Source organism: Charadrius vociferus, unplaced genomic scaffold (genome assembly GCF_000708025.1).
Source record: "Charadrius vociferus isolate BGI_N301 unplaced genomic scaffold, ASM70802v2 scaffold134, whole genome shotgun sequence".
NCBI lineage: Eukaryota > Metazoa > Chordata > Aves > Charadriiformes > Charadriidae > Charadrius > Charadrius vociferus.
Genome location: NW_009648333.1, coordinates 1,789,163 through 1,816,025, shown reverse-complemented (window position 1 = coordinate 1,816,025; position 26,863 = coordinate 1,789,163). Strand labels below are relative to the sequence as shown.

Below are 26,863 nucleotides of genomic sequence, written 5' to 3'. Positions count from 1 at the left end.
ATGGTCACAACACTGAGCCCTGAGGCACACCACTTGTGACCGGCCGCCAGCTGGATTTAAATCCATTGAGCACCACTCTTTGGGACCTTCCAGTCAGCCAGTGCTTGATCCAGCAGATTGTATGCTCATCCAGGCCGTGTGAAGCCAGTTTTTCCACAAGAATTGTATGGGGGACAGTATCAAATGTTTTTCGAAAGTCCAAGTATACAATGCATGCAGTAATAAGTTAAGCATATCTGCAATTCAGAGTTTTATAGCTGGGGTGCTACTAAGCATTGTGGATGGCCTCTGTAGAAAATGTAATCTCTCTCCTGCTATGCAGAAGATCCAGACGTTCCCTCTGAGCCTCACCGTAAAAGCAGTGGGAGCAGCAGGATCTTACCAGCACCGTCAAGCCTGTGCATTCAATATCTCATAGAATATGCAGAAGTCCTTTAGATTCAAATGTTCAGAAAGTTAGGTTAGCCCAACTTGTCCAACTCTTCAGCACCAGCTACCACCTCTAGATATAGCAAGTGGGATGGAGTGGGAGGAAATGTTGTTTTCTGTTGATTCTGGTGAGGGAAATAAAGTATCAGGAAATACAAATGTAAATCAGAAGGGGCTTTTTTGCAAGCCATGCTTTACGCAGCTGTGGCTACCCTGCTTCATATCACAGGTATGCTGTGCCCAAAACACTGAAAGGAAAGGTGAGTTTCCCATCACAGACAAATTAAGCAAGGTTGTACGGGGAAGGGGGAAGGGAAATGCGGTTCCCCACCAGAGTAAGCAGCCTCTCGTAAAGCCAACTGCACTTACCTAAAGCCCAACCAGCACAGCTTTACAAGGAATGAGGTAAAGAGCAAGAAGTGGCATGGCTTAACATTTGCTAAAGCAGTTTGGGCAGGATGAAATGACGACCATGGAAGCCTTTTCTAGCCAAAACCAATTTCAACAAGCTGCTAAACGTCTGCATTTTTTTGTGCCAGTACAGACTGACAGCAGGAACAGGAGGAAGATGTGCAATGTAGATGTAAGCAGAAGGTGGTGGTCCACTACATTATCCTGTTAAAAAGTACTCTGTGAAGCACACGAATGCTAATGCACTTCCAAACTGCAATATTTTGGGTATGGAGAGCCTACAGCCCATTCAGACTAACCACTGACTAATCTTGTCCTTGTGTTGGAGAAACCCACCAAAAATGGCATAGGTATACAGAGTGCTGGAGCTGTCTGGGCATAGAGCAGGTGCCCTAAAGACCTCCGGCTAGGCTAGCCATCAAGCCACGACAGTAACTAAGCTGAAAAAGCAGAAATCTCATCCTCAGTGACTTTCTATGCAGTTTATAACAATGTCTGGTGTTCTCACTTGATCATGGTAAGATCTATTGTGATATGGAGGATCGTAAAGCTCTGAGGTAGTACAACACTTGTTATCAACAGCTATTATGTTAAATGTTTATATAACTTTGTCTAACATTATTAATTTAGTACTGGACACAAAACAGTACTAAAAGAGAAGGCTGATTCATGGGACTTTTAAGAAATGCTTCTGTTCCTCTGTTGCCACTTAGAATTCAGGCCAGAATTTGGCCATAGCAACTTTTCAGGGCAGTGCTAAGTGGAATGTTTTGGGCCAGCCCACATCACAACATCTTTATGTCACTAATCCTGTGAACTGCAGATACTCAAAAATCTGAAGGTTAAGTTTCATTCTTCTGTAATCTTGAGGGCATGACTCTGGACTCTGGTGGCAGAAACACATACTATTGTTGATGACCCCACACAGAAAAAAGGAAGACTTCACATCCAAAGGGCTGATAATACAGTAAATTTTGCAGACTACAAATCTCTCTCTAGAAAAAATGTAGAAAAATATATTTCAGAGTTCATGTTAAGGTCAGTGACATAAGTTTAAATGGCTCCAATGATCAAACCAGCAGAAGTATACTATAAATGGATTTTTATTGACTCAATTGGATAAACAGATCAACTTAAAAAAAAAAATCATATTACAAACTGGTGCAGTACCATAAAATCAGTTTGTACATGTGGAGATGCCGTTCTCAGCCTGCACAGCTCAGGCAGCGCTGTAGCCCGTTCTCATTGCAAGCAGTACACTTGAGGGCTTTGAATGAGTCCGTAAAGCAGTTCCGAAACACAGACATCTTGCTCCCATGGCACGCTGAGCACGGTAGGAAACCAAAGCCCCCACAAGAGGGGCACTCATGGGGGTGCTGGACTCTCTGCTCAAGAAAGAAAGTGAGAAAGACAAAAATGTTATCAACCACCATAAGCTCTAGAGCAATGAGGGGTCCAGGGCAGCAGAAAACAAACATTCTGGTTCTCATCTTGAGCGATACCCACTGCCCCATCCCAAGGTATACCACCATGAAAAACCAGCACGTCTGCCTTTTCCTTTGGTCAGATCCACATGCAATGGTCAGAGAGGCTCGCTGCAGGTTCATCAGTCATGCTATATCTTAGTAGCCTGTGTTTACACTTGCCAAAAGCACTAGCTAAAGGATAGCTTGCATACACTGCTCTAATGTAGTTTAGGTCTAGATCAATTCTAGGGTGTATTGCAATTGACTGAATCTAAACTCCAGGCAGTTTACATTGACGGCATATTTTCTATGTTGTACTTTAAGATATTATGACTTTTAGCATTTGCATCCCAGTGCTGAACATGTTGTTCCTGTTACAGTTAGAGTCGATCATATCAAAAAGCAATTCATAGCTTCTGACAAGTAGTGCTTGAGGAAATAACTGGTGTATTCAAATTTATGAGTGTAGAATGCCAAAGCTTTAAGTGTTAAGAAAGTTCATCAATATTCAACAGTTATACCTGGAGAAAATTGCTGCAAGCAAGGCTTGGTCTCCCTCAATTGTCCTAATTCCTGAGTAAAACAATAATTTTACTCTATTTTGTATTAGATTAAAGACAATGGAGAAGACAAGAAGAGATTTCAAAGACATTTTTAAGTTTCACTTGCTGAAAATGTTGCTAGTTTGTTTAATGGTTGCCTTAAAGTTCTATATAGGAGAAATGAAAGGTGCACCACATTGGGTACTTACTACAGCACAGATATGTGGCATTAAGATTGCACTGTTGAGTAAAGACTTTACAGATTTATTTACAAAGGAAGAACAAAAATCCATACAATTCCTGCTTGTGTTAGAATGAGGAATCATGCATCACTAAATAATCCGTCACAAGTTATTACCAGAGCATACTAAAATATGTATGGATAACGTAGTCCTTCTTGTAGCTTCATCAAGAAAACTGAAGAGATTTCTGCAAAACCATTAATAACAGCATTCATCTATCGACAACTCAGATGAACATGCAAAAAAACCACTATTTCTTTTTCTCCTGTAGCTCATAAACTTGCCGTTTTTCTTCACCAGGCAAGCAACTCCTATTTCTATTAAATTCTGCAGTGACAATGTTTAGAAGTATTTAATATAAAATCAGCATTATTTTCATCTCAGGACTGCCCACATCTTTCATAATGTATGATGGTTGTTTCCTTCATTGGACAATATTGCAAATAATCTCAACATTCTAAGAGAACAATATTTTTAATCTTTACATTCATTATTGCTTGTTGGGCTTGTAAATAACTAGTTTTCCATGTAGTTAAGAGAACTAACAAAACCCACATGCAGAATTGCTTTAGCTCAGCTCCCTGAACAATGCCCATTTCCTTCTTGAACAGATGACGGTTTGTGTAACCACTTTCTGCATCTTCAGTAATGAAGAAACCTGACTGCCCCTTGCAATAGTAGCAAATCCATTAAAAAAAAAAAAAAAAAAACACCAAAAAAATCAGAACCAAAAGGCAGTGAAGCAGTGATTGTGTTCAGTAAGCACTTATCAGTTTGCTGTAGTGTGACACTGTTTGTCTTATAGATTTACTTTCTGTCCCAAGATTAGGGCACCCATTGGGCTAGGCAATAAAGTTATAGGATCCCCCAAAGCAGGATCTGGGGACATTTCATTCCAAAGATGAAAAATATTAAAGGGGTTTATTAGCAAACCTTTCTAGTCCGACAACAAGAATGCTGCATGCTTTAATCATATGTATACTTTTGTTTAATAGTTTCTGGTTAGCTATTCAGTATGGATCAATATGGCCAACAGGCTCATGCGTTTTATACAGGAATACGCACACTACGTCACGAGGCAAGGAAAGTTTTGCCGAGTTAAGGAACAGGCCAAACAAACACAGAAGGTACTACTTGCAATGCAAAAGGACGAAGCAGTTCATGATTTACTGGGTAGTGTTAATTCTACCTCCTGAGTAAGGCAGAGGTGAACAACCCTTGGGCTCCACCTGACTGGAACTTTGGGAGGAATTCAAGAAGGAGACTGGCTATAAGAAACCAACATGCTTCACAAAAAGAGATACTTATTTTGTGATAAACTCAAAGATGTATGGTATACAAAGAGTTATTGAGAGTAGGTTAGGAATGCATATGATGTAGTTTGGCTAAATGTAGAGAAAAAAAACTTGGGGTTAAATCAACTATATGTAGATTTCTTCTGATCTTTCATCAGTGTCTTTTAAAAATATCATATCCTTATTATCTATTTTTAATGTTGATACTACGTTCTTCCAAAGTTTATATGTTATCTTAATTTGCTTAGGGGTGATTTCAAAATAACAAGGTAATTTATAGCGATACATTCTTTTTCTAAGGAGACAGTTATCCGTGTAACCCAGACACTATGGCACAGGTGTCCTCAAAATGTTCTTTTTTGCAGGTTGTCCGAAGGAAAACAGAAAATGCCTTAAGCAGCTAATAGAACAACAAGACCAGCAGAAAAGTGATGACCAGTAGAGATCCGAGCTTAGTTGTGGGAGCAGATCCACACTTCAAGCGTCACCAGGGAATGTGCATCAACTGATCACAATAAAAGGCAAACTTTCCCCAGAGAACTTCAATGGACAAGGAAAATTAAGAGCTGGAGAAAGGCATGATAACCTGTAATTTGAAATTTGTGCAAATTGGTGTAAATGGAAAGTTCCAGCATTTGCTGAGATTTTGTAGACATCCAGCTTTAGGTCTAGCCAGAATGCAGATGTGCAGGTTCCCACTGCCAGTGCACTCACTGCAGCACACAGAGAAGCCGTGCAGCATCCACACAAGAGGCCTGACTCCCCCATGGTGAAGGTTAAATACCGAAGATGGTGTGAAAAGTTATGGGAAAGGGAAAATTACTCGCTTTTCCTGCTGTGGCAAAGTCACGAGAAAATAGAGATGGACATTTCGGTTTGATGTTATCACCGTTCACATTTTCTCAGAGATAATGGGCTGTGATACTACGTTATCATTCATTCAAAGAGAAAAACAAAAAAAGTATTTGGGATCATCAGTTTATAAGAAAATAAAATGAACTGGTAAAAAAAGGAAATCTAGTGACTTACAAATATTCAACGTACATTCCTTATATTTATTTGCAGAAATACAATTACCTCAATTTTGGTTAAGAGATCCTGCAGTTCCCCAGATTCATTCATTAGCAAAATTTTCTCAGCACCCTATGAGTAAGAAGAAGAAAAAGGTCAGGCAGTTTAGCATGAAAAAACAGAGATGATTAGAAGATTTGGTCTTGAAAATTTAAACAGGCTGAGGACAAATTTGACTCACATTAAGTATTTTGTAATTAGGTCAACCTTAGGAAAGCTAGAAGGAGAGGAGAATCTAATTGCAGTTCTGATAGTAGTGCCTGAAGTTCATTCCCAGGTGTCGTATCGCTTTGCCTTTTTGTAAAAGGTGATACAGTTTGGAAATTCTGATTGTGTTCCCTTTATTTTATGGGGTACGCTTCTTGACAGAATAAAAAATATGTCTAGTTACCATGTCAAAAATTACAATTATATAAATATACAACACATCAGAGAATGTAGCAAAACGAGAGGAGGAAATTGTATTTCAAATATTCTGGCAGTTGAGCATTGAATTAAGACACAATATGCCTAATGTATAACACAAGGAGAAAAAGGGTAATGAAAATACTGTAACAACATTAAAGTCAGACACAACAATGAATGATAATAATTTAGTCTGAGTACATTAGGCCTCTGAGGGGTTCTGTGATCTGAACCAAGGCAGTACTGAAGTGGTTTTCCTTTTTTCCTCATGAAAGTAAATGCTAAGAGATTATTGCAGACAAAATTAAAGTGTCAAAGCTGATGTAAAGCTTTTTTTTTCCCTTTTATTCTAATTAGAGGGCCACATTTGCATGCTTACACTTCACTTAGGTAACTAAATTCACTGAATACTAAATATTACCAAGCACTGACAGACACTTTTAATCAGTGGATCACAAGAAACCAACAAAATGTGAGGAAACTGAGGCACAGACAGAGGGAACTGCACAGCCCTTACCCGCTGCAAAGGGCAATTGGCCACATCTGCACCAGGCGGTAGGTTCATGCCATCGTGCTGCCCCAGTTTGCTATTCCCTGCATGCCCAGACTGTTAAATTTCATCTTTGGGTTTGCTTCTGGTATGAACTGGGAGGTGGGCTGGGATGCAGGCACAGGGCTGCGGTGTGGTGGGATGCTGGCGCATGGCTCCGATGTGCCATTACTCTGAGCTGCCCATGGTCAGCCAAAGGGGCTCTCAGCCCCAGGTCCCCACCAGTACCACTCTCCCTGTTACTGGGAGGTACAGGCAAGTCTGCTGGGGAGCACAGGGAACATACATGGGTCACTGATGTATGTGTTAATGTCCAAATATTCAGAGTGTCTTGTTGGGGACTGCAGAGGCTACAAGTGCGTAGCCCAAAAGCCAACTAAGGGCCACCAAAACGTTGCAAAGGATTTTGTATGACGCCCTACTAAGGCTAGTTTCCCTGTAGAAAGCCTTTTTGGTCTGGCTTTGTACAAAAAAAAAGCACTTTTGACTCAGTGTTTGATGATTTTCATTTCGGCTAAAAAGCAAAATATTAATATTTTAGTGGATGTGAGTGCTGCTTTTGCAGCTAACGCCACTATTACAGTGCTACACTTTCAAAGAGGCTTTTTTTTTTTTTAAAAAAAAAGTATCTACAAGGTAGTTATTTGTGGTTACTTAGTCACAGAAGGTGATAGGAGACTCACTCAGATCAGGTAGCCCTACCTGTGCTGACTCTTCCATTGAAACCTGTCCTAGATCGTGGGCACAGAGTCTACCAGCTTCGACGTAGGCGTTAGGGCTCTCTGTGTCCCCACCAGAGCAGCTTTTAGCAGTCCATCGTCCCCTGTCTCGCTTGCCCTCTAACCTTTCCCTGCTTTCAGACAGAGCGGGCAAACAGGAGCGAGCGGCGGAGCGCAGCGAGGGTTTGCCGAGGCGGCACACGGAGCGGCGTCTCAGGGCCTGAAGGCACCGTGGTGGCGTACGGCAAAGCTCGTGCTGCCCGGCTGGTGCAGAGAGGTTAAGGATTTGTAGCTTTGTTGACGTAACTGCAGTGCTGCAGGTTCCCTGAGCTTGTCAAGCCCCAATTTGCCCTCTTTTAGGGAAGGATCTCTTCTCGGCGGCAGCGGTTGGCAAAAGCATTGCCGTGACTTCTGCTCCAAGTCACAGTGAAGCTGTACGGTAGTGCCGTCGGGTAATTAAAAGTCTGACAGGTTTCCCATCATAGCTTCATATTTTAAAGGATTTATGTTTCACATGACATTCACTCGGCCACCTGTGTTACTTTCAAAGTGGAAAGCCTCATTACTATGGGTTTAAAATTAAAACCTAAACGTCTGAGTGGCTATCAACGTTTTTAAACGTTTCAGCATGTCTTTTCTGATTAATGACTGCCTCAAGTGAAATTTAAATAAAAGATACTTTGCAGAGGTTAACCTTCCCTTTGGATCCGTGAATCTTAACACACACAGTCTGTAATTAATAGAGTAATTAAAGCAGCTGTTGAATAAGTCTGATAGCTGCTTTCTGACCAGAAAGTGAGGCTTTTCTTCTTCTTCCTAGATTATACTTGGTCCACAGTTACCCACAAAGGCATGTGAAACATTACAGCCTGTCCCTCCGAACACTCATAAGGAGCACAAGGGACAGTGGCCGTGACGTTTAGAGTGGCAGCAGGGAGAAGTGAGTTTTCAGTTTTGTTAGCTGGCTAAATTTCGAAGCACCAGCCTGTGAGCCCATCATCTACTAACTTCAGTAGCTCTCTACCAGGGCGGAGGAGCCCAGGGGCTGCGCTCAGGTCTTTGTCCTTCTTTTGGCAAGGAAATGCCACGGACTTGGCTAAGTCTCTCAACAGGTTTTCAAGACCATTCCTATTCTTCAAAATATTTTTCCCAATTTTCTCTTGAGGACGGACAGAAATTAGCATCAGATTTCAGGTACAGTCCCACTAATTGAAAACTAAGATAAATCCAAGGTCCATTAAACCTCCTACTGCCCCAGCTCTGAACCAGCCTATTGCTCACCTACCATGGATGTAGCCCATTACCATTTTCACAATGTAGTTCTGCATCAAGGACTACTCATAGATATGTGGCTCTGCATCTGGCTGCACTGGAATACCTGCTGATTTTGGGAAGCAGCCTCTCTTCCACACCCTTCCTTATATACAGAGAAAAATTAGCACAGCACTGTGACATCTCTCCTGTGGACACATTTGCTGTGCTGATAAGTTGCCTCCCTTATCTCCTGAAAACTTTTGCTAAGTTTACGGGTGAAGCCTCTTGCTAAGGCAGCAGAATGCAATCACACACCTTACCCTTAGTGGACCTGCCACATTTTTTGACTCTGCTTTAGCAAGGAGACAGGCTGTATATATCCCTTTCTTCGCCCAAATCTCGCAGGCTCTTCAGCCTACAACACAGCGAGGTGCCCTTTGGGAGTGGACATGCATGGAGTACGTTTACATGCGTGGAAATCTGCCCATAGACTTAGCAAATCGACACCACATTATAGTATCAGCACCAGAAATGCTGGATTTGATATGCAAAGAGCTATAAGGTTAATTAAACCCTGCTGTTCCTGCAACGTTAAACCGCAAAATGGAAGAAGCAAGCAGGGAAATGCTAGGTGACTCGATGCAATTGTTACATCATGGTTTCACTCCCACAGAGCCACTCAAGTCCACCCCATCAAGGGAACGCCAGGAGAATGTGTTTAACAAAACAGGGAAGCGATTGAGAGCTACTGATCGTATATGGCCACTGGAAAGCAGCAAAAAGAGAACAGTTACCACTTGCATAACAAAAAATATGTCACACAGATATTTTCTAAAACTCAATTACAAAAATAGCCTCATTATTCTTAGGAAATTATCATAACCAAGGAGTCAAACAAAGTAATTTTACTGTAAATCCCATGGCGTTGTGCCGTTATTCATTACAGCTGGGAAAATCAAACAGGAAACAGTTTCTTCAGGAAAAAAAAAAAATATTAAATTCACATTATTGAAAAAGATTCAAATAGGCTTATATGGCAGTTGAATACTGAATTCAGTCACATATTTAAAGTGAAAAATAAAATGAATGTATTTTAAAACTCTTACGAAGTGACCTAAAATGTTTACTAAAGATGACTCTATTTGCCCTTTTTTTATGTACATCCCTTTCCAGCAGAGTGGGTCTTTACATAACATAAACCTCTAACAGTCCCAGGTGCCTTTCTGAAAAAGTAAATGAATGCTGCATTTTTGGTGTTTTTTTTTTTTATTTTGCTGTGCTGCTTTCTGGATGTTGGAAGTCATTTTTTATTCTGCTTTGGTGTCCCAGCAGATGGCATAATTCCATTTCAGATGGAGACAGCCTCAGGTGAAAAGGAGGGATTAGATCAGCTGGTAAAGAGCGTGCTGCAGAAAGAACCCGCAATTTCCTGAAAGACTGATATTTAGACAGTGTGTGTCAAGAAACACAATGATTCAATCCTGAAAAAAAAAATGAGAACGTTAAGAAACCTGCTGTACTGCAGCACACAAGGCTTTGCTTGACAGCGGCTAAATACGATTTTTCTATTGCTTCTGCCCAAGTGGCAGGTGGGTTTCATCCCCCCTGTTGCCGGCAATGATAAATTCCACAGCACTGTGAAGATTTATCCACACAGCCTGCAGCGCCCTAACAACCTTGTCCCCGCTGCTATACAGCTCGGATACCGTATACTCTATTAGATGCCCATATGCTGTGGTCTGGTGTTTTTGTTACATTTATCTCATTAAAAATAATCTTGTCCCCTTTCAAAACTGTTCATGTTTTAATTAGGAGTTGGGCTTTTTTTTCTCCTTATGACTCATGGAAAGGTGCCTGGCTCAATACAGATTCTCCTTTGTATTGCTACACGCAATCTCTTTCAGGGAGGGATTTGCCACGAAATAAATATTCAAAATTAAAAAGAAGAGAGACATAAAAAGAGAGAGAAAAAAAAAAAAAATTGCATGATTAATTTACTGACACACCAGGCTTCTGGATTTCTGTGTTGCATTTGCATATGGGAGATAATTTTCGTAAAAAGCATTATAGAAATGTCCACTGTTACCAACGAGACCAAATTCTGTAATTAGTTCTCAATTGCATTTTAATGAAACACAAGCCCAGCACAGGCTCCAGCCAACTTACTGCCTTCGGAGTCACTGATGCATTGTCTTCTTAAGGTGCCACATCCAGCAGGCACTGACACGGCTGGGGGGTGACTACTTCGTTGCCAGACCCTCTCGATATGCCCAGTGCTTCCCCCTCCTTATTTCCCTTCCTAAATGAATGCACACCAACCTCTCTTATGAAGCCATATTAAGACAAAGGGATTGAAGCTGCCATAAAGTGATGGGGTTTTGTCACATTTACCGAGCGCAGTGTGTGGGCGTATGTCCCTTGCCAGCGCAGGTGACAGGTTGGCCCTGGGGCTCTCCCTTCCCACCGCCCTGCCAGCCGCAGGGATGCTCTGCTCATGCTGAACGTGGCTTTCCCATCCTGGTTCACCCCAACTAAAGCACATCAGAGAGTGATGCTGTAGCAACGGATCCAAAGCAGCGGTGCCACCCCGTATGGTGGCAATCAGTGGAGAGCCACGGAGCACAGAAACCTCCTCTGAGGGCACAGGTGAGGGACATCCACACTGGCAGAGCAAGGGACTGCCACCGTGCTGGCTGGCTGCGATGTTACCCTCCCCAGGAGCAGAACTGGCATCTCCTGCACCGCTCTCTGCCCGCAAAGCAGAGTCTCCACAAATAGTATCGCTGTTATGTAGAATAACTCTAATCTTCTCCTGGAGCGGAAGTCTGCTCCGTTTAACCATGGTGTGCCTCATCAATTTAAAAAAAAAAAAAAAAAAAAAAAAAAAAGAAGAAGAAAGAAAACACACCCCAAGTCTGATTTTGTTCCTTTTTTTGCAGATTTTTTTTTTTCTTGCGTTAAACAATGTGAATGGAGTTGCCGTGCTGTAATAAATGGCTGCAGACCAGAACACCTAATTCTTTCTTCATTTTTTTACCTGCAGGTGAAAAACGTGCTGAGTACCTGTCAGCAGGTGGTCAGACAGCTAAATTTGTCTCTCCCACAGACAGCCAGCTTCCTAATTCACTTGTCTTCCTTTCTATAGCTCTCCAAAGTATCTCACACAATACTTAAATAGTTTTAATGCAGTTGTCTTGCTTGTTACACTGTTGCTCCTCTGTTAAAAGACAAGGTTCCCACAATCTTGTTAAAAAAAGAAAAAAGCAGCAGTGAATTGATGGGCCATCCATCACACCAACGTGACCGTACCAGGCTTCACCTAGAGCTGAGCAAATAATTTATTCAATCCATTTCAGTATTTTAACTGAATTCTTTTGAGAAATTGATCACACACGGACTGAGATTTTCTTGGGCTCAGTCATAACTCACTACTTTTATTTTTAACATGATAATTAGGTGAGCGAATCTTAGTCTGAATCCTGTTGAATTTTGAGCTGCTTTTGAATGAAGCACTTCTGCGGCAGGAGAACTCTCCAACTGAGGTCTTTGATAAAAGCATTCACTGCTAGGATATAAAATTCGCCCTCTGCTGATATTCTGCACACAGGCAATTGTGCCGGTGCTGCAGTGGTTTGGCGAGCCCTGTGCCAGCAAACGCATTTGTTAGAGCGCTCGGGGAACCCTCCTGGAGCAGCGCAGTCCAAGAGCTGGGAAGGGGATGGGGAGAAAGGGGAGAAAGGGAAGAAAGGGTATCAGAGTGTTCACACAGGCCCAATATCAATTATGCCCGAATTGTTGATTACATTTCAGTTGGTTACTTAAATCTTTTGTGAAAATGAAAGTGTTAAGCAATACAAACACAGTAACCCCACTGTGTTTAAATATAGTTTGCCTTCACAAATCACAGTCTCACTGTTCGTGCTAATTGCTAGTTCTTTACTGTTCAAGACAAATACCTTCTCTGAGCTCTCAAGCTGTTTTCTTTGTGCCACTTTCCAGAATCTTTTTTTTTTTTAAACTCTGATTTTTTCAGTGTCTGAGAAATACATTTCGAAAGTACAGGCTGGCCTTAATGAAAAGGTGATTTCAAATGCCAACAGGCTTTTAGACACCGAGTACAAGAGTACAAATTTGGATTATAGTTTTCCATTTGGAATTCATGTGTTGCAACAGGGCAGAGTTGGGCTGGTTTTCTCCCCCTTTTACTGCTAGGCTTTTCTAAATTTAAGTATTAACCAATTCTGTACCTAAAACAATGTTCAGTGGATTACAGATGCCTGATACAGACTGCATCATGTAAAATTCAATGTGTGTTTAAGGTCTGCCACCCTAAGCTCTTAGTTTCATATTCAACACAGATATTACAAAATGACAGGTTTATGCTATGTGTGTTCATCTTCCTGGATCAATCATACATACAGGTTCCCATGAGGAAAAAAAATCCATTTCTCCAGATTTTCATGGTTTCTCCTACAAAGATAAGCTGTTTTTGAGAAACACAGGATAGCTTAGAATGTATCACTGCATCTTATTCCCCTCTTGATAGTCTCTCCTCTGTTATCTTTTGCATCTTCAGATCAAACCTATCAGAGTGGATCTGCGCTGCACATACCACAGTGACCTCTGTCTTTGATTGTTCCCATCCTTCAAGCATTGCAAACAATTTTCTGAAAACCCTGCTTCTCATTCATCGAGATTTTCATCTCTTCTTCCAGACTGAGGAATAAAAGATAGGCTCAGGCTTTACTTACCCCAAGATAATGGCCGTCAATAAACACAACAGGGAGTGAGGGAACTTCACAGACTCTCCTGCATCTTTCTTCTAGTTCTTTTCCGTAATCACTGTTCAGAGCAATGTTTTTTTCTTCAAATTTAACTCTGTGATTTTGAAAGATCTTTCTAACCAGTTCGCATCTTTCAAAAGTGGTTCTCACCACACGAAGGCTGGTGGTATAAATTATTATGCGGCCAAACTCTGGCATTGTTGATACCTGAAAAAAAAAAAAATCCAATTACATGAAATAAAATGTTAATAGCTTCCAAGTATTGAGAAATTTCATTTAAAATATTATTTAAGCAAAAACATGCATCTTGAAAACACAATCCAACACTGTACTTTTTTCAAATGTAGAGATGAAAGAGGAGGAATCAAGTTCTTGCAATCATCAGTTTAAGGCAATTTAAGCTGTTTATCTAAGTAAGGTGCTACTCTATTTATTTTTTTTTTTAAAGCTTTGGAGATGGAGAATCAAGCCAACATTTTCAAGAAACAGATATATTTAGGATCCTGGGAGGTTTTTGAATGTGAATAAGTCATCACCCTTTTGCCGTTGTCCTGTACACAGAGCCACCCCTCCTTCTCCAAGCAGTAAAACAAAATGTCATGGATTAATCCCCTCTCATCTATTAAAATTCTTCAAAGCTGCAGTAGCAATGTGAATGTAGGACTGCCCTGACCCCACTGTTTTTAGAAATGTCTGATTCTGTCATAACAGTGACTTGTGGTTTTTGCACAAACACGGTCTGGTGGTGCCCAGACTAAGTCTAAACTTGCTGGCTCAGGTGTTGTTGACAGCCTCCCTTAAGCAAGGGCAAGAGCCTAAGCTAAACTCCATCATGTCCATGAGCCAACACTATCTTAGAGTACTTTAGGTGTGTCCTTGACGAACATGTGTCCATGACATGGGGATTCACATCAAATTGCTCTGACGTCCAACCAACAATAAAAAAGTACATTTTGTGTGCATTCAGTGTCCAATTCAAAGCCCAGTGCAGCTAGCGGAGGCAGTTCCCTTGGCTGTAATAAGTTTCATACTAAAATCCAGATTTTACTTTTTACCCCACTTCTTCATATGTAAACATTTATGCCACACCTTTCCTTTCCGGGGGTGAAAATGATTAGGGAGGGTAAATACTACAGGGATTAGTTTGTCCAAGAGAGTGGTACATTTTCAAAAAACCTGAGAATCATTGCTTTAAACAAAGGTATTATGTTCAGATAAACAGCTAAAATCCTAGCTTTTTTGAAGGGTGGTAAGGCATTTCCAAGCTTTTTGAATTATCCATTATATTCAGCAAATGATATTTATTCACTTCAGTAGTATTCCAGGAGTAAAACCACAAGTTAGAAAAAAATAGGCAAAACCACCTGTAACATGCAATCTATGGAAAATTGATTTTGATGGGCAAATAGGTAATTTTTGAAGTATGTCATGTAATAGCTATAAGAGCAAAGTTGTAAAGTTGGGTAGATGCCATTGCAGATTTTGCCAAATAATGAAGTCATGATTTATCTTACTATGTAAACGCAAAAAAAAATAGTCATTGTGAAAAGCATATTCTGCTTGGAAAGGTGCTTACAAGGTTCAAAGTACAGTGAAGAGTTCTCAGGAAAAACACTTGCATTTTACAGATCACTTCTAGATCATCGGAAGTATAATTGCAAACATTTGTCATTTATCAATTGTCCGTCTCCTGTTCTGGGAAGGAAGCATGTTGCGATAGGTCAGTATTTATTTCTCTTCGAACGGATGTCAGAAATTCAATTTTAGGAACAAATGTTATAAAAAGTGAACTACTTTCCTCCAGCCTGTTTTCTAGGTTGAAAATCTGTTATACCGCTACTGCAGCATTGACTCTTCTCCAGCATATTTTCGCACATTCCAAGTGAGAGGATTAGCTTTTCCTCTACTTACAAGACAAGTACTCCACATAAACACTGCCAAATATTTTAGTAACCATGCATGGGTTGCTGGAAGGAAGAGGAGTTCATCCTTTTCAGAAGTAACCAAACGGAGTTCCTAAAATATTTCTTCAAAAGATGATTTCACATACTCATTGTTTTCTCCTCTTTGGAGTGAAAATACATTTTGAAGTGGAAAACTATTCACCAAGATGGAAATTCTTGTTCCTTCATAGCTCTAATCTTTAATGCTCTTTGTTCCCAGACATCAGCGGCTGGCAGCAGAGATACAGACAGTCATTATCTAGTGAAGCATCAGGACTGTGGTGTCCCTACAGCATACAAATAAGCAGCTGAAGAGACGGGAAAATGGAAAGTTGTAAAGTGATCTGGAAAGATATCAAGTGGAAAGTGTGCACGCAGAGTCACTTTTATGTTTATTCCTTTATTTTTTCCTTATGTGGTAGCACAGATATACCCTTGTTTGCCCTGCACAGAACTATCAAGGGTATTGACCAAATTTGTTTTCAGGGAAACTTTCGTGAACATCTCGTTTTCTGTGCTACAAACACGCAGAACTTGTCCTTGGCAAGACTTTATCACACCAGGGAAAATCCTCCCTGTCACCTGTCTTGAAGCACACTGGAAATTAAAAATAGGTGTAAAGACAGTTACGATTTACATGTTTTTTCTTGATGGCGATCTATGTTAATTCCTATTTCGCTACCCAGTTCAATGACTACAGCCTGCAATATTTAGTGACTAGAATACGCTCTTGAAGTAAATCAGCAGAATAATGTTTGTACACTGGGCTTTTCCTTCCTGGGTTGGAACTGTGGCAAAAACATAATGAATGACAACAATGTCAACAAATTAATAGAAAGACTTTTTAGAAAATGAACTTTTACAATTTTGCAAAACAAATTTCAAATTAGAGTTGTCTTGTATAACAAATGCACATAAAATTTTAGCTGAAGATAAAAAGAAAGTAATTCTCTGGTTAATGGGCATGAAAAAATTACTTGGGCTGTGGAAGCTGGCCAGATGGACAAACCAAAAGATTTGGAACAACTTACATTGATTGCTTTCTCGCCCTTCCTGTAAGCGGGATTCTCATCGAAACCTGAAGCTCAGGGAAATCATTTGGCCCAAGGTGGCAACTTTTCTGTCAGATTCAGAAAACTTCAGGCACATGGGCCAAGAGTGTGCTTCAAAGAAGGTGTCCGTGTAGAAAGACTGCCAAGGAAGGGACTTAAGGTTTCAGAGGGAGATAAATTTGCTTTAGTAATGATCCTCTACATCATTTACAGGTTTTAGGTTAACAGCAGAGTGCTATCATCTCCCAAAGGGTTCAAAGGCAATATCTGTTTTACTGCATCAGCCTGAAGAGCTTGCATTTCGCTTGGGAGCTTCAAGTGGGCAGCACCAGGCGCAGCGTGACCCGCATCACTTCATGGCACAGACACCGCTCCCGGTGACTCGGGAACAGCTGCCCTTTTTTTCTCAGTCCAGAAAGAAAAAGCAGGTTTTGCACCGGTGCAATCCTGTTCATTGAAGACGAGAAAAACAGAAGATCTTTCTTATTTTGCACCTGTCTTGAACAAATCAGTCTTTTCCCAGACTTTTCTACAAGGTGGATCGGGGCTTTCAGAAAAGAGGAGTTAGTTACACTTCGGTGTACAACCAGGGGAAACCTCTCCCTCTGCCACCGCACGGGCATCCATCTGACGTGTTTGCAACTAAATGTAATCATTAATTGAGCAAGTCTTCTGCAAACATCATGAGGGATGTCATCCTCTGAGGCTAAATACATGATCTTAGTATCAAGAGCGACCACAGAACAGAGGAAGAAATTGCTGATGAAAAAGGGAAGGCTTAAGAGAGTAAGCAGATGAGCAACAAAATGGAGGAATGCAGGGAACTGAAAAAAGGGCTGAAAAAAACGAAATAACCAAAAATAGATAATAAACCAAACACCAAAATGTCAGGATGCTGACGAAGGAAAAGTAGTACAAACTAAATGTAGAAACAAAAGCATGAAAAAAACATGAAAAAAAGACAGACAGTGAAACAAAACAAAATAAATGGTAAAACAGACAGACGGTCACTGAAATATGACATCTTGAACCTTTTTTAATAGAAATCCTGGTAGCCAGTGAAAGTATACAACAAATATATTACAGAACTTGCTAATGTCCAAGTTGCTTCATTATTTTGGGGTATTTTAAAAAATACCCTGTATATTACTGGAGCTGTGGAAATAGGAAATATTTGGGAATCATACTCATAAAATAGTGTTTGAGAATTCACCTTTTCTATATAGCAGCTACTATGACAATAGTAACAGATTTCTCAGTAGCTCTGAAAATATTGTATAACAGTCAGGTGTTTCCATGGTGCTTCTGACAGACAGTTAAATGTGTAAGCCATGAAACTCCCACAGACATCTCTGGGTTCAGACCTTCCCCACTGTATCTTATCCCTGGCTTCTGGATCCAGCCGCAGCTGAAGTAGCAGCAAAGAGAGTTCATGTTTCTCTACTGGTCCCATAGCTACCCTGGCCCTGACCAGTGCCCCCAGCCTGACCAGATACCACTCACACTCCTATTCGTGAGGGGAATTTATAAAATGAATTATTGAATAGTAATACTGGATTATTTCCTCAGCATATTTGTCATGAATTGCTTTCCCAAGGCTATAGATTTTCTTTAATACCTTTTATGACATCTTTATGCCTGCCTTGCTGACTTTGAGTGGCTCTTTATCTTTGGAACAAAACTCATAATGTGGATTTTTTTTCCAGCACAGCTAAGAGCTGGCCAAATTCAGAGCAGAGGAAGCAGTCCAAGCCAATGCATTTCTACCTGTGGTTTAAGGACCACCTGTGAGCCTTGGGGCACAAAGCAATTGTTCCGAAAACAGTGGTAACATTTGCTTTCTGAAAACCTTTGTATATGACTGCATCTGCAAGCAAGTGAACAGACAAGCCTGGCAGTAAAAGGAATATTCATGCTGTTAACCTCATTTTTATGTGGTTGCAAATGAAAACTATGACAGCAACACTACAAAAGTAGTCATGGGATTTTATTTTTTTTTAATCCTCTCTCTGGATAGAAGGCATAAAGACGTGTTTTAACCTCATTGGTGTGAAAAGAATAGATATTTACATTCATATCCATATATAATTTATTTCAATGGTGGCATCACCCACAAATTTATACCTGGTTCTTTTAACAAAGTAACAAAAAAAAAAAAAAAAAACAAACCCAAACCAACAAAAACCAAAAACCCACACCAAACCCACTCTATGCTTGCATTATATGCATTATATGAGCGACTGTATTCTAGCAAAAGCAGAATATTTTTCTGCTAAGATTAATGGGCTGCTATAGTACTTTGGCAAAAGCTGAAATGTTAATGCCAACCTTTATCACATAGGAGATTTTTAAAGGTTTTTACTGTGTTTGGATATAACACTCAACTAATGTTATTCATGCGGTAGTGAATTGCTTCTGTGACCTAAATCAATTGCTGATATGCCCTTCTCTGCCTCAGAATATCATCTTTCAACATCTCAGAGCGTGCTACTGAAATATGCACCTCTTGGCTTTGTAATTAGAAACCATCAGACTGGCAGAAGTATCTGCTGTCGCTAAGTCGGCTGAGGCAGGAACATAGAGCGCCTTACAAACCCTGTGCCAGAGATGCTTCAGTGAGTAAATGCAACATTCACAATGTAAAGAAAATGTTGAGCAAGAGAAAGTTAGTATATATATAAGTATGTATGCATATATGGGTGTGTATATATATACACTTATGTATGCTTGCATACCTACAAGTTTTTAATTAGGCTGCTCACTTCATAATTGGTATTATATAGCTTATAGCTTGAATTAGTATCAATAACTGAGTGGCAAGAGGAATTATAGTCTAACACTGATTTTCTGACCACAACCTCTTTTGGACTTTTTGGTTTTATTTTTCAGTCAGAAACAGAAGGGAAAAGAAACAGCTACCACTTTCTTGTGGAAGAAATTCTGCAGAAAAAAAATAATCAATTTAAACATTTCATTTCTACAAGGTTGAAAAGTTTTCACTAGCTTTTGAGTTTTAAAAGAACATATACTAAATGTAAAGTATTCTTTCTGAAAACCTTATTTTAAAGTAAAAAGTTATCACCAAAATGTTTCAGTTTTTTTTTTTCTATATGACATTTCAACAGAATATACATGTTTTCCAAAATGTATAGCTTTTTTTTCATCATGTCACTATTTAGATAAAAATGAGTAACAGTCTTTGAATGGGATGGCTGGTGATGGAATCATAGAATCATAGAATCACAGAATGGTTTAGGTTGGAAAGGACCTTAAAGATCATCGAGTTCCAACCTCCCTGCCATGGGCAGGGACACCTCTGACTAGACCAGGTTGCCCAAGGCCACGTCCAGCCTGGCCTTGAACACCTCCAGGGATGGGGCAGCCACAACCTCTCTGGGCAACCTGTGCCAGTGCCTTAAAACCCTCAAAGTAAAGGTCTGGAAGGACTGTGTCCTAGTGAAAACTATAATATTTGCCATCACAACTATATAGTACAATGCTAATGGAGTTGTCAACAAGCCCTTTCTGTCGGTCATTGTTGGTTGCCTGCTTCAAATTAAAGGTTTTTCAGAAAGAATTGATTCGCTGGCCAGAAGACCTCTTCCAACCGACAGATCTCATTGACCAAAGTTCAGTTTTTCTTCAGCAGGTAAGCTCTGGTTATGTGTACAAGAGGAATTGCAAGCGGTCCCCTGCCGCGGCATGCACTCTCCCTTCCCCTTCGCTGTTTGCAGTTCCAACCCTCCACGGGCTCTCCCACGGCAAAGCACAGTGCACACTTAAATTTAAATTTAAGCACGCTCTTAAGTGCTTTATTACGTTAAGGCTGTAGTCCTGTTTGCATTGTCTTCAGGGACCTGGCACTATATCAATATTCAGGAAAATTTAGAACTTGAACTTTATTAAGTTCAGAAAACTGTGGTTTTTAGTACAGCTCAGTAGAATAAAGACTAAATTTCTGCAATAGTGCAAGTCATATACTCAAGTCAAAACATGCACTGACCTCCTCTCAAACAGAGCACTTCGAGAACACTACACTTTTTCTTACCTAGTTTCTGTAATTACAGGAACCATAACTGTAGGACTTGGAGTCTGTGACCCTGTGTCGTTGGGACAGTGAAACGATATCACCAGTTATCATCATCAGTTATCGTTAGCAAGCTGGGAAGGTCTATCAATTCCAATTTACGAGTGAGGGCATCAAGAGCTGCACTCCTCAACAAGGTAGCCAGAGAGTCTGGAGCACTCCCAAATACAGATACTAGTTTTGCTTTCCCCAAGAAAGCAGTCCGGTCACTGATTCAGCTTTTAAAACAGCACAAATACCTGTGTGCCTTTTGGCTGCCTGTATTCTGGCACTTGCCTCCCCCACAAACAGCAGCCCTAGGAATACATTCATTTCCAAAAGCTGTACAAGATCACAGGCTCCTCTGCCTGACTGAGCACCCCAACACAGGGCATGAAGCATCTCATTTTTTCCTGTTTCAGTTTCAACTCTGAGGACATGGTCACAGAAAGGCCGTGATCCAGCACGAACGTGAATTTTTTGATCTTCTAACTGCTGGACGACTGTCGTCTCTCTTATCTACACACCCACCACAAGTTGCTGACTGTAAAATACCACAGTTTCACTTCCTTAAGGTTGGCATCTTCAAAATTGTTCAACGTCTGCTGCGTAAAATAGATATTATACCTAAGATATTGGTATAGTATATTTATATATGTCTGCAATTCATTTGTACTTTTCAGGCCATACATCAGTTTTGGGGATGTCAGTGAAAATGGCAGAAGTAATAATAATATTGCATGTGATATTTATACTGTTCCTTTCATCCTAAAATCACTTGAGTAAATACTTTAAAAAAAAAAATAAAAGGAGGGCTGTCCATCCTCTAACACCATGTATATGGGTGTTGTGACCCTTTCTGTTCCTTAATACAATATAACACCATACCTTTTTTTTTTTTTTCTGACCCTGGAGTCTTTCCCACAAATCTTCTGGCACAGACCGCTGTTTGAGGGAGGTCAAAGTGTTTTCATTTCAAAGCAGAAAAAATACTTGCAATACCACCGTAAATGAGCACAGGGCATGACCCTGCCTCTCCCTGCTCTTTGCAATGCTTCAGCTATTGGCAGGTTCAGAAGGTACACAGATTACGACTGAGGTCACCTCCCAATGTCCTTATTACCGTTCCTCCAGTGCACATCCATACAGCCAGGCTACAGCCTGCCCTCAGGTGACCCAAGCTCAGATAAGAGAACGGGTTATCTCCCCAGGGTTCGTGGTCTCTGCTAGACCCTGATGCCTCTGTAGACTTTCCAGAGTCAAAGTGCCAGCTACAGCAGTGGCACTGACTCTGGGGGAAAAAAGCGGCTCCTGTTCAACACGGCAGAGCGATAGTGTGGGAGTCGGCCAGGGCAGTATTCATTACAGTGTTCAAATTAGTAGAAAGAAGACCCATATCTGTCCATGCCTAATTGGATTTTATTTATCAAACTTTGGAAGGTCTATCAGTATTCTCTTATTAGTTTATTTACGCCATTCTGTATATGATAAGAATATATTAAACCTTTGAAAATCAGAAGCAAAAGATAATCCTGTGAGTAAGTGTAACCTGGTCTGCAGTTCTCCCAGAAAGAAACAACACGGTGATATAATGTTTGTTTCTTTCTTTTGCTTCCTTCCTCCTTATTTCTCTCTCTTCGTACTTACCAATTCCACATCTCCAAGAGAAATCTTCCCAGAGAAAAAGAGAGTCTCTGGGAAGACCCTTGGCTATGTTAAATAGGGTTTTAAGAAAGGAGAAGCATTTCTTTGCTTCACAAGGATACTGCCCACAAAGCCTGAAAGGGAAGAAGCAAGAGCTACAGAAAATAATTTTGTCCTCAGCAGTTTGCATGGGACAGTAGAAGTTCATTGAAAAAAAGACTGTCCAGCAACCTCCTCTCACATTGTGCAGTTCTTTGAACTACTCCTGTATTCAGCAGAAGAGCCCTGAAGCCAGACAAGTTGCACCAAGACTGTTCTATAACATTGCTGAAGCTCCTTTTGGTGGTGTGGCTTACGGGGTGTAGGTTAAGATAGGTGATAGTTGAGCTGTTTACACTAGTTGAGTGTTTCTATCTTCTATACCTTACCGTCACAGTCAAGTAAGTAGATCTCATCTTCCATTTCTTTCATTCCAAAGAAAATATAGTGACTTAACAGAAATGGTAGGGTATTTGTGATCCCTGAAGTATCTTACGCTACGTCACCAGCACAATAACGTATTTTATAGATGATAAAATGTAAGCATTTAGAGGATCAAACTACATCTCAGAAAAGTTTAATATCTCATATCCCTTTTATTGGAACAGCCAATTGCATCTATTCATGGAGAGTAATGGGAGACATTATTACAGCAAGGAGTAACGATGGCCAAAATATTGTCCTGGAAACAACAGATATTGCAAAATTGCCAAAATGTGGTTTCCCTTTTTCAATTTCTATGCAAAGCCCTCAAACATAATCCTGGTGTGTTGCGAAAAGCCTTCAAATAACACGCTCCCAATTAAAAACTGTTTCTGTATCTATTAATGTAACTGCGTAAAATGTTGCTTATGAGTGAAACATAATTACAGTGTTAATTGAGAAAACGTTGTTACACTGTCCTTAAATGCAGTTAAAAATTTTTCCTCAGATAATCCAGTGATGGTCATAAGAACCAATTCATGGATATCTCTAACTTAATTGACGTTACTGAATTTTTTTATTTCATTATTTAAAAACCCTTCATTGTTGCAGAGATCTCTGTAACTACACTTGCTATCATCTTCTTCCCCTCTCATCAGACTTATAAGGACACCAATAAAAATACAGTGGTAGGAAGCACAAGGCAAATAGCAATAAAATATTATAGCCAAACAAATCATCCCATGGGTAGTCTTTTTACAGTTGGCCTGTATGAATTTGGACTGCCAATAACTTTGAAACTTCCACTACCAGTACAAACAAAACCATTATGAATCCATTCATATCAGAAAAATCTGACACATAATTCAGAACAGTACAGTTTTCCTAACAGCACGAGCCAGAGCACCTGATTTCAGAAAATTTTCATCAGCCAACACAATCACCATGCAGAAATAGTGTCCGATTATTTTTCAGGACAGACAGATTCAGTTCTTTGCCGTTTACAGCAGGAAACCCCCAGTGCAATTTTAAGGCAGCAGTGAAGAAATAGCTAAACCAAGTTTCAGCAAGGCACATGATAACTTTCCACTTCACTTGCAAAGTGTGCTGTGGGAGCTTACACCAAAACAAAGAGTTGAAACCTGACACACCATCTTTCAGCTTTATTATGATCTCACCTACAAAATATGACTCTGGAGCCAAAAGTTTCCTCGACTAAGGAGTACCTAAAATTGGGATTTGGGTGTTGTCCCATTGCTTTAGTTTCTTTGAATATATCAACCATTATAAGAAAGCATTATTCTAGGATTATTATTTTATATCAATTAGTTTGACTAATGATACAGATGCATTTGGAGGTTTTTAGCCAGTCCAAATCAATAACCAAGATTCAGCCCTGCAAAAGTAAACATGAAGGAGAGAATGCTCTGCCATTCACAAGGCGTTCACCATATAAAGTGAATGAAACTGTAATATTTCCTAGAATACACTACGTAAAGGGAAAATATTTTTCACTAACAAGGTTGACTGGAAATAAATTTCACAGAGTGATTTTATAGCTTCTGGTCCTCAGTTTCTTGAGCACACATCAGTGAAGATTCACTTGAATAAAGTTCCATGGGAGTTTCCCAGTTTATGGATTTTACTAAATACAATGTTTGCTTGTCAGGTGACAAGCCTCAAACTGCATGGGCAGTACACTTGCTTTTTCTGATACTGATCTTCATCTTCACTGAGAGCTTGATTGCTTCTCAGCCTTCAGTGGCAGGGCCACGGCACAGTCCAGTCTTGTTCTTTCGTCTGTTAGTTCAATAACTGTAATGTCAGCTCTGAAACGAACTGATCAGGAAAGGGGAGAGTAAAGAAAGTTTAAAATTGCTCTGATGTTGCCCATCAAACAGCCTGTTCATCTATTACCCTCCTCTTCCTTTATCAATTCATTTTAGAGTAACAAGACTCCCTACACAAGAGGAAAAGTGCTGGGATTACTTTACTGATAAACACAGTATTTGCAAAATGGCTCTTTTGAGACGATGAACAACACTAACCTGTAAGACTTTTTCATTCCAGCACAACAAACTCATTATTTTGGAGGGGAAATGCTACTGTTTCTGATAAGTAGTTTTTACTTTTCATAGCTGTTTTACAGTATATTTAATACAAACATGCTTAATACCTGCCTTAAACTATACAGAATACGACATGCAGACTTCAGTCAGCACCTAACAATGAATTCTCTTTAGCAATGGGTTATTCTGTATTTCCCCTCTGCACCTACTCTATGTTGAAAGACTAACTGTAGAGTGCTGTAACCTGGCATCCAACCCGGGAAACAATTGTTTTCTACAGGTACAGTTTTGTAGGAGAGTTATAAGCTAGTTTTACTAATGTTTGATTATCTGCTGTGTTTGATAAATGGCTTTCAGCTGAACAATCTGAGTGGCGGTATAAACAATTTCTCTTTCTTTGATGTAATCACTGGATCAGGAAATTCAAACCTATACTTCTGCAAAACTGTGTTACAGTGTTAAGGAGATATAAGCTCTCTGATTTGCTTCTCAGGACTTTGACTGCATAAAATAAATGTTAATTAGAAACACTTATTAAATTCTAATACCACGTCTTAAGAAGTAGACTGTGCCAGTCAGATATAGATGAGGAGCTAAATTCAGGAATACTCAATGGTAAAAACTGCAAAAATTTTGCAAAACTTCAGGCTTCCTTGTGGTCAGGACGGAAGTTCGGGTGGAAAACTATGCTAGAGTTTGTTCTTCTGGCCAAAACAAAGTTAGGATGAAAATTGTCCATAGATTTGGCTAAAATATAGGTATTTTTAAGTTGCAATCAAAATGAACAAAAAGATTATTCTTAAAGTTGATCACCAATTGGTGTTGTTGCAGTACAATGTAAAAACAACTATTTCCTCTCATTCATCTGGCCTTGCCAAACCTTCTGAATTCAAGCTATAATTGAAAACTCATGTTTCTCTATTCCTTTTTAATTTATCTTTACTTCAGAGAACTGACCACATTAGAGACTAAGCTTCCCTTCCCCTCCGGCGAGCCCAATTGCTCTTCATCTCTCTTCCAGGTCAAAGTAATCTCTCAGGACTTTAACACCCATTTTTCCCCAGGCCTTCAAGAGAGTTTCATATTTCCACCAACGTGTCCAGCATGAGGAACCCTTTCTTCTCCTGCCTCTCACTTTCTGCTTTATTCTTTCAAGACAGAGTGCTTCACTGCCACACTTGACATTTCTGGCAGCTACTGAAGGGCTGATTTAAGTGCAGCCCTTATCTTTTCCTAAGATTTACGTAAGGTCAAAATTACAAGCCTGTGCTGCAAGAATGGCTGGGAGCTAGAGATTTCCATGGTGCCAGCTCAGAAGTAGCCGGTGCCTCCTTAGTACCTTTCAGTAGGGCTGAGTGTATAATGAATCAGCCAAAATGGGACAGAAGCCCACCAGAAGACTCACACCACTAAGCAGATAGACGTCCCCAAACCAAACCTAGGAGCATTTGTGGTGAACACAGTTCCCAGGTTTCTGGACATCTTACTCACTGAAAATGTCACATATACCTTATCCTGTAAGAAGATCACTGCCATGCCTTGCCCTGGAGCATGCATAATGCCACCATTTCAAATGAACTGTGCTTTTCTCGTTCAAACTAGTGCCATAAGCCAGGAAGAGACTGAACCCAAACCTCCAAAACTGTGTATTTGTTGCAGTTTATGCCTGAAATGTGATGAATGAAAAGTATCACTTCCCTCTCTAGTAAGTTTGTTGAGGAATTCTGTGAATCCAAGTGAACACATTTACCTAATCATCTTGATAAACAATGAAAATACAGGGTACTTAAAATTGCAGAGGATCTCCACAGCCATCATACCAGCTTTTCAGGCTCCAAAACAACATTCCAAACTCTCACAATCACAGCTCTTCCATTTCCCTCCAAGATATGTCTGTGAATCCAGACAGCAGGAAGCCTTCTCCAGCACCACATAGATAAGCTCGGTGATAACTTTTCTCCACAAGTATTTCTTTTACCTCCTGAATTCCCTCTACAATACCAGTGTTCCTACTTTATTCTTCTCCAGCCTATCCCACATAGTCACAGACCTTGTGTAACTACCACTTGAGATTTTCTGCAAACTATTTACTTTATCTCAGTAGCTACAACCCAGCCAGTCTCATTTGCCATGATCTAGGCTTCCACTAGTTCTTCTGGCTCTCGGTTAGCTTCATCTTTTCGAATACCTCTACAGAATAGCTTGGCAAGGATGCTACATAATTTCATTCTATCAAATTTACTCAGAGACGTTTCTCCAAAGACACTTTGGCTATCTTCACAGTCTCAGAAAAGAGGAGGACTTTTGCTTCCCCCACCAATAACCTCTTTTGTTTTACCCATTTAATCACAGTATCCACTCATCATAGTTTTGTCTCACCTACTGCACTGCTTGATGTAAGTTAACTCCTTTAAAAATCATCAGATACAAAGTATTTCCTATAGTATTGAGGTATTTGA

At 40.1% G+C, this 26,863-nt stretch overlaps 1 protein-coding gene across 1 annotated transcript in view; it reads right to left on the bottom strand.

Moving 5' to 3' along the window:
- Positions 1–2,045: 2,045 nt before the first annotated feature.
- GRXCR1 (glutaredoxin, cysteine rich 1) overlaps positions 2,046–26,863 on the bottom strand; it is a 43,114-nt gene continuing 18,296 nt past the window's right edge. The window contains exons 3-5 of the mRNA XM_009884960.1: positions 13,136–13,375; positions 5,463–5,528; positions 2,046–2,225 (exon numbers count right to left, since the gene is read on the bottom strand). Of these exons, the coding sequence (XP_009883262.1) occupies positions 2,046–2,225; positions 5,463–5,528; positions 13,136–13,375 (486 nt within the window). The remainder of the gene's footprint in view (positions 2,226–5,462; positions 5,529–13,135; positions 13,376–26,863) is intronic.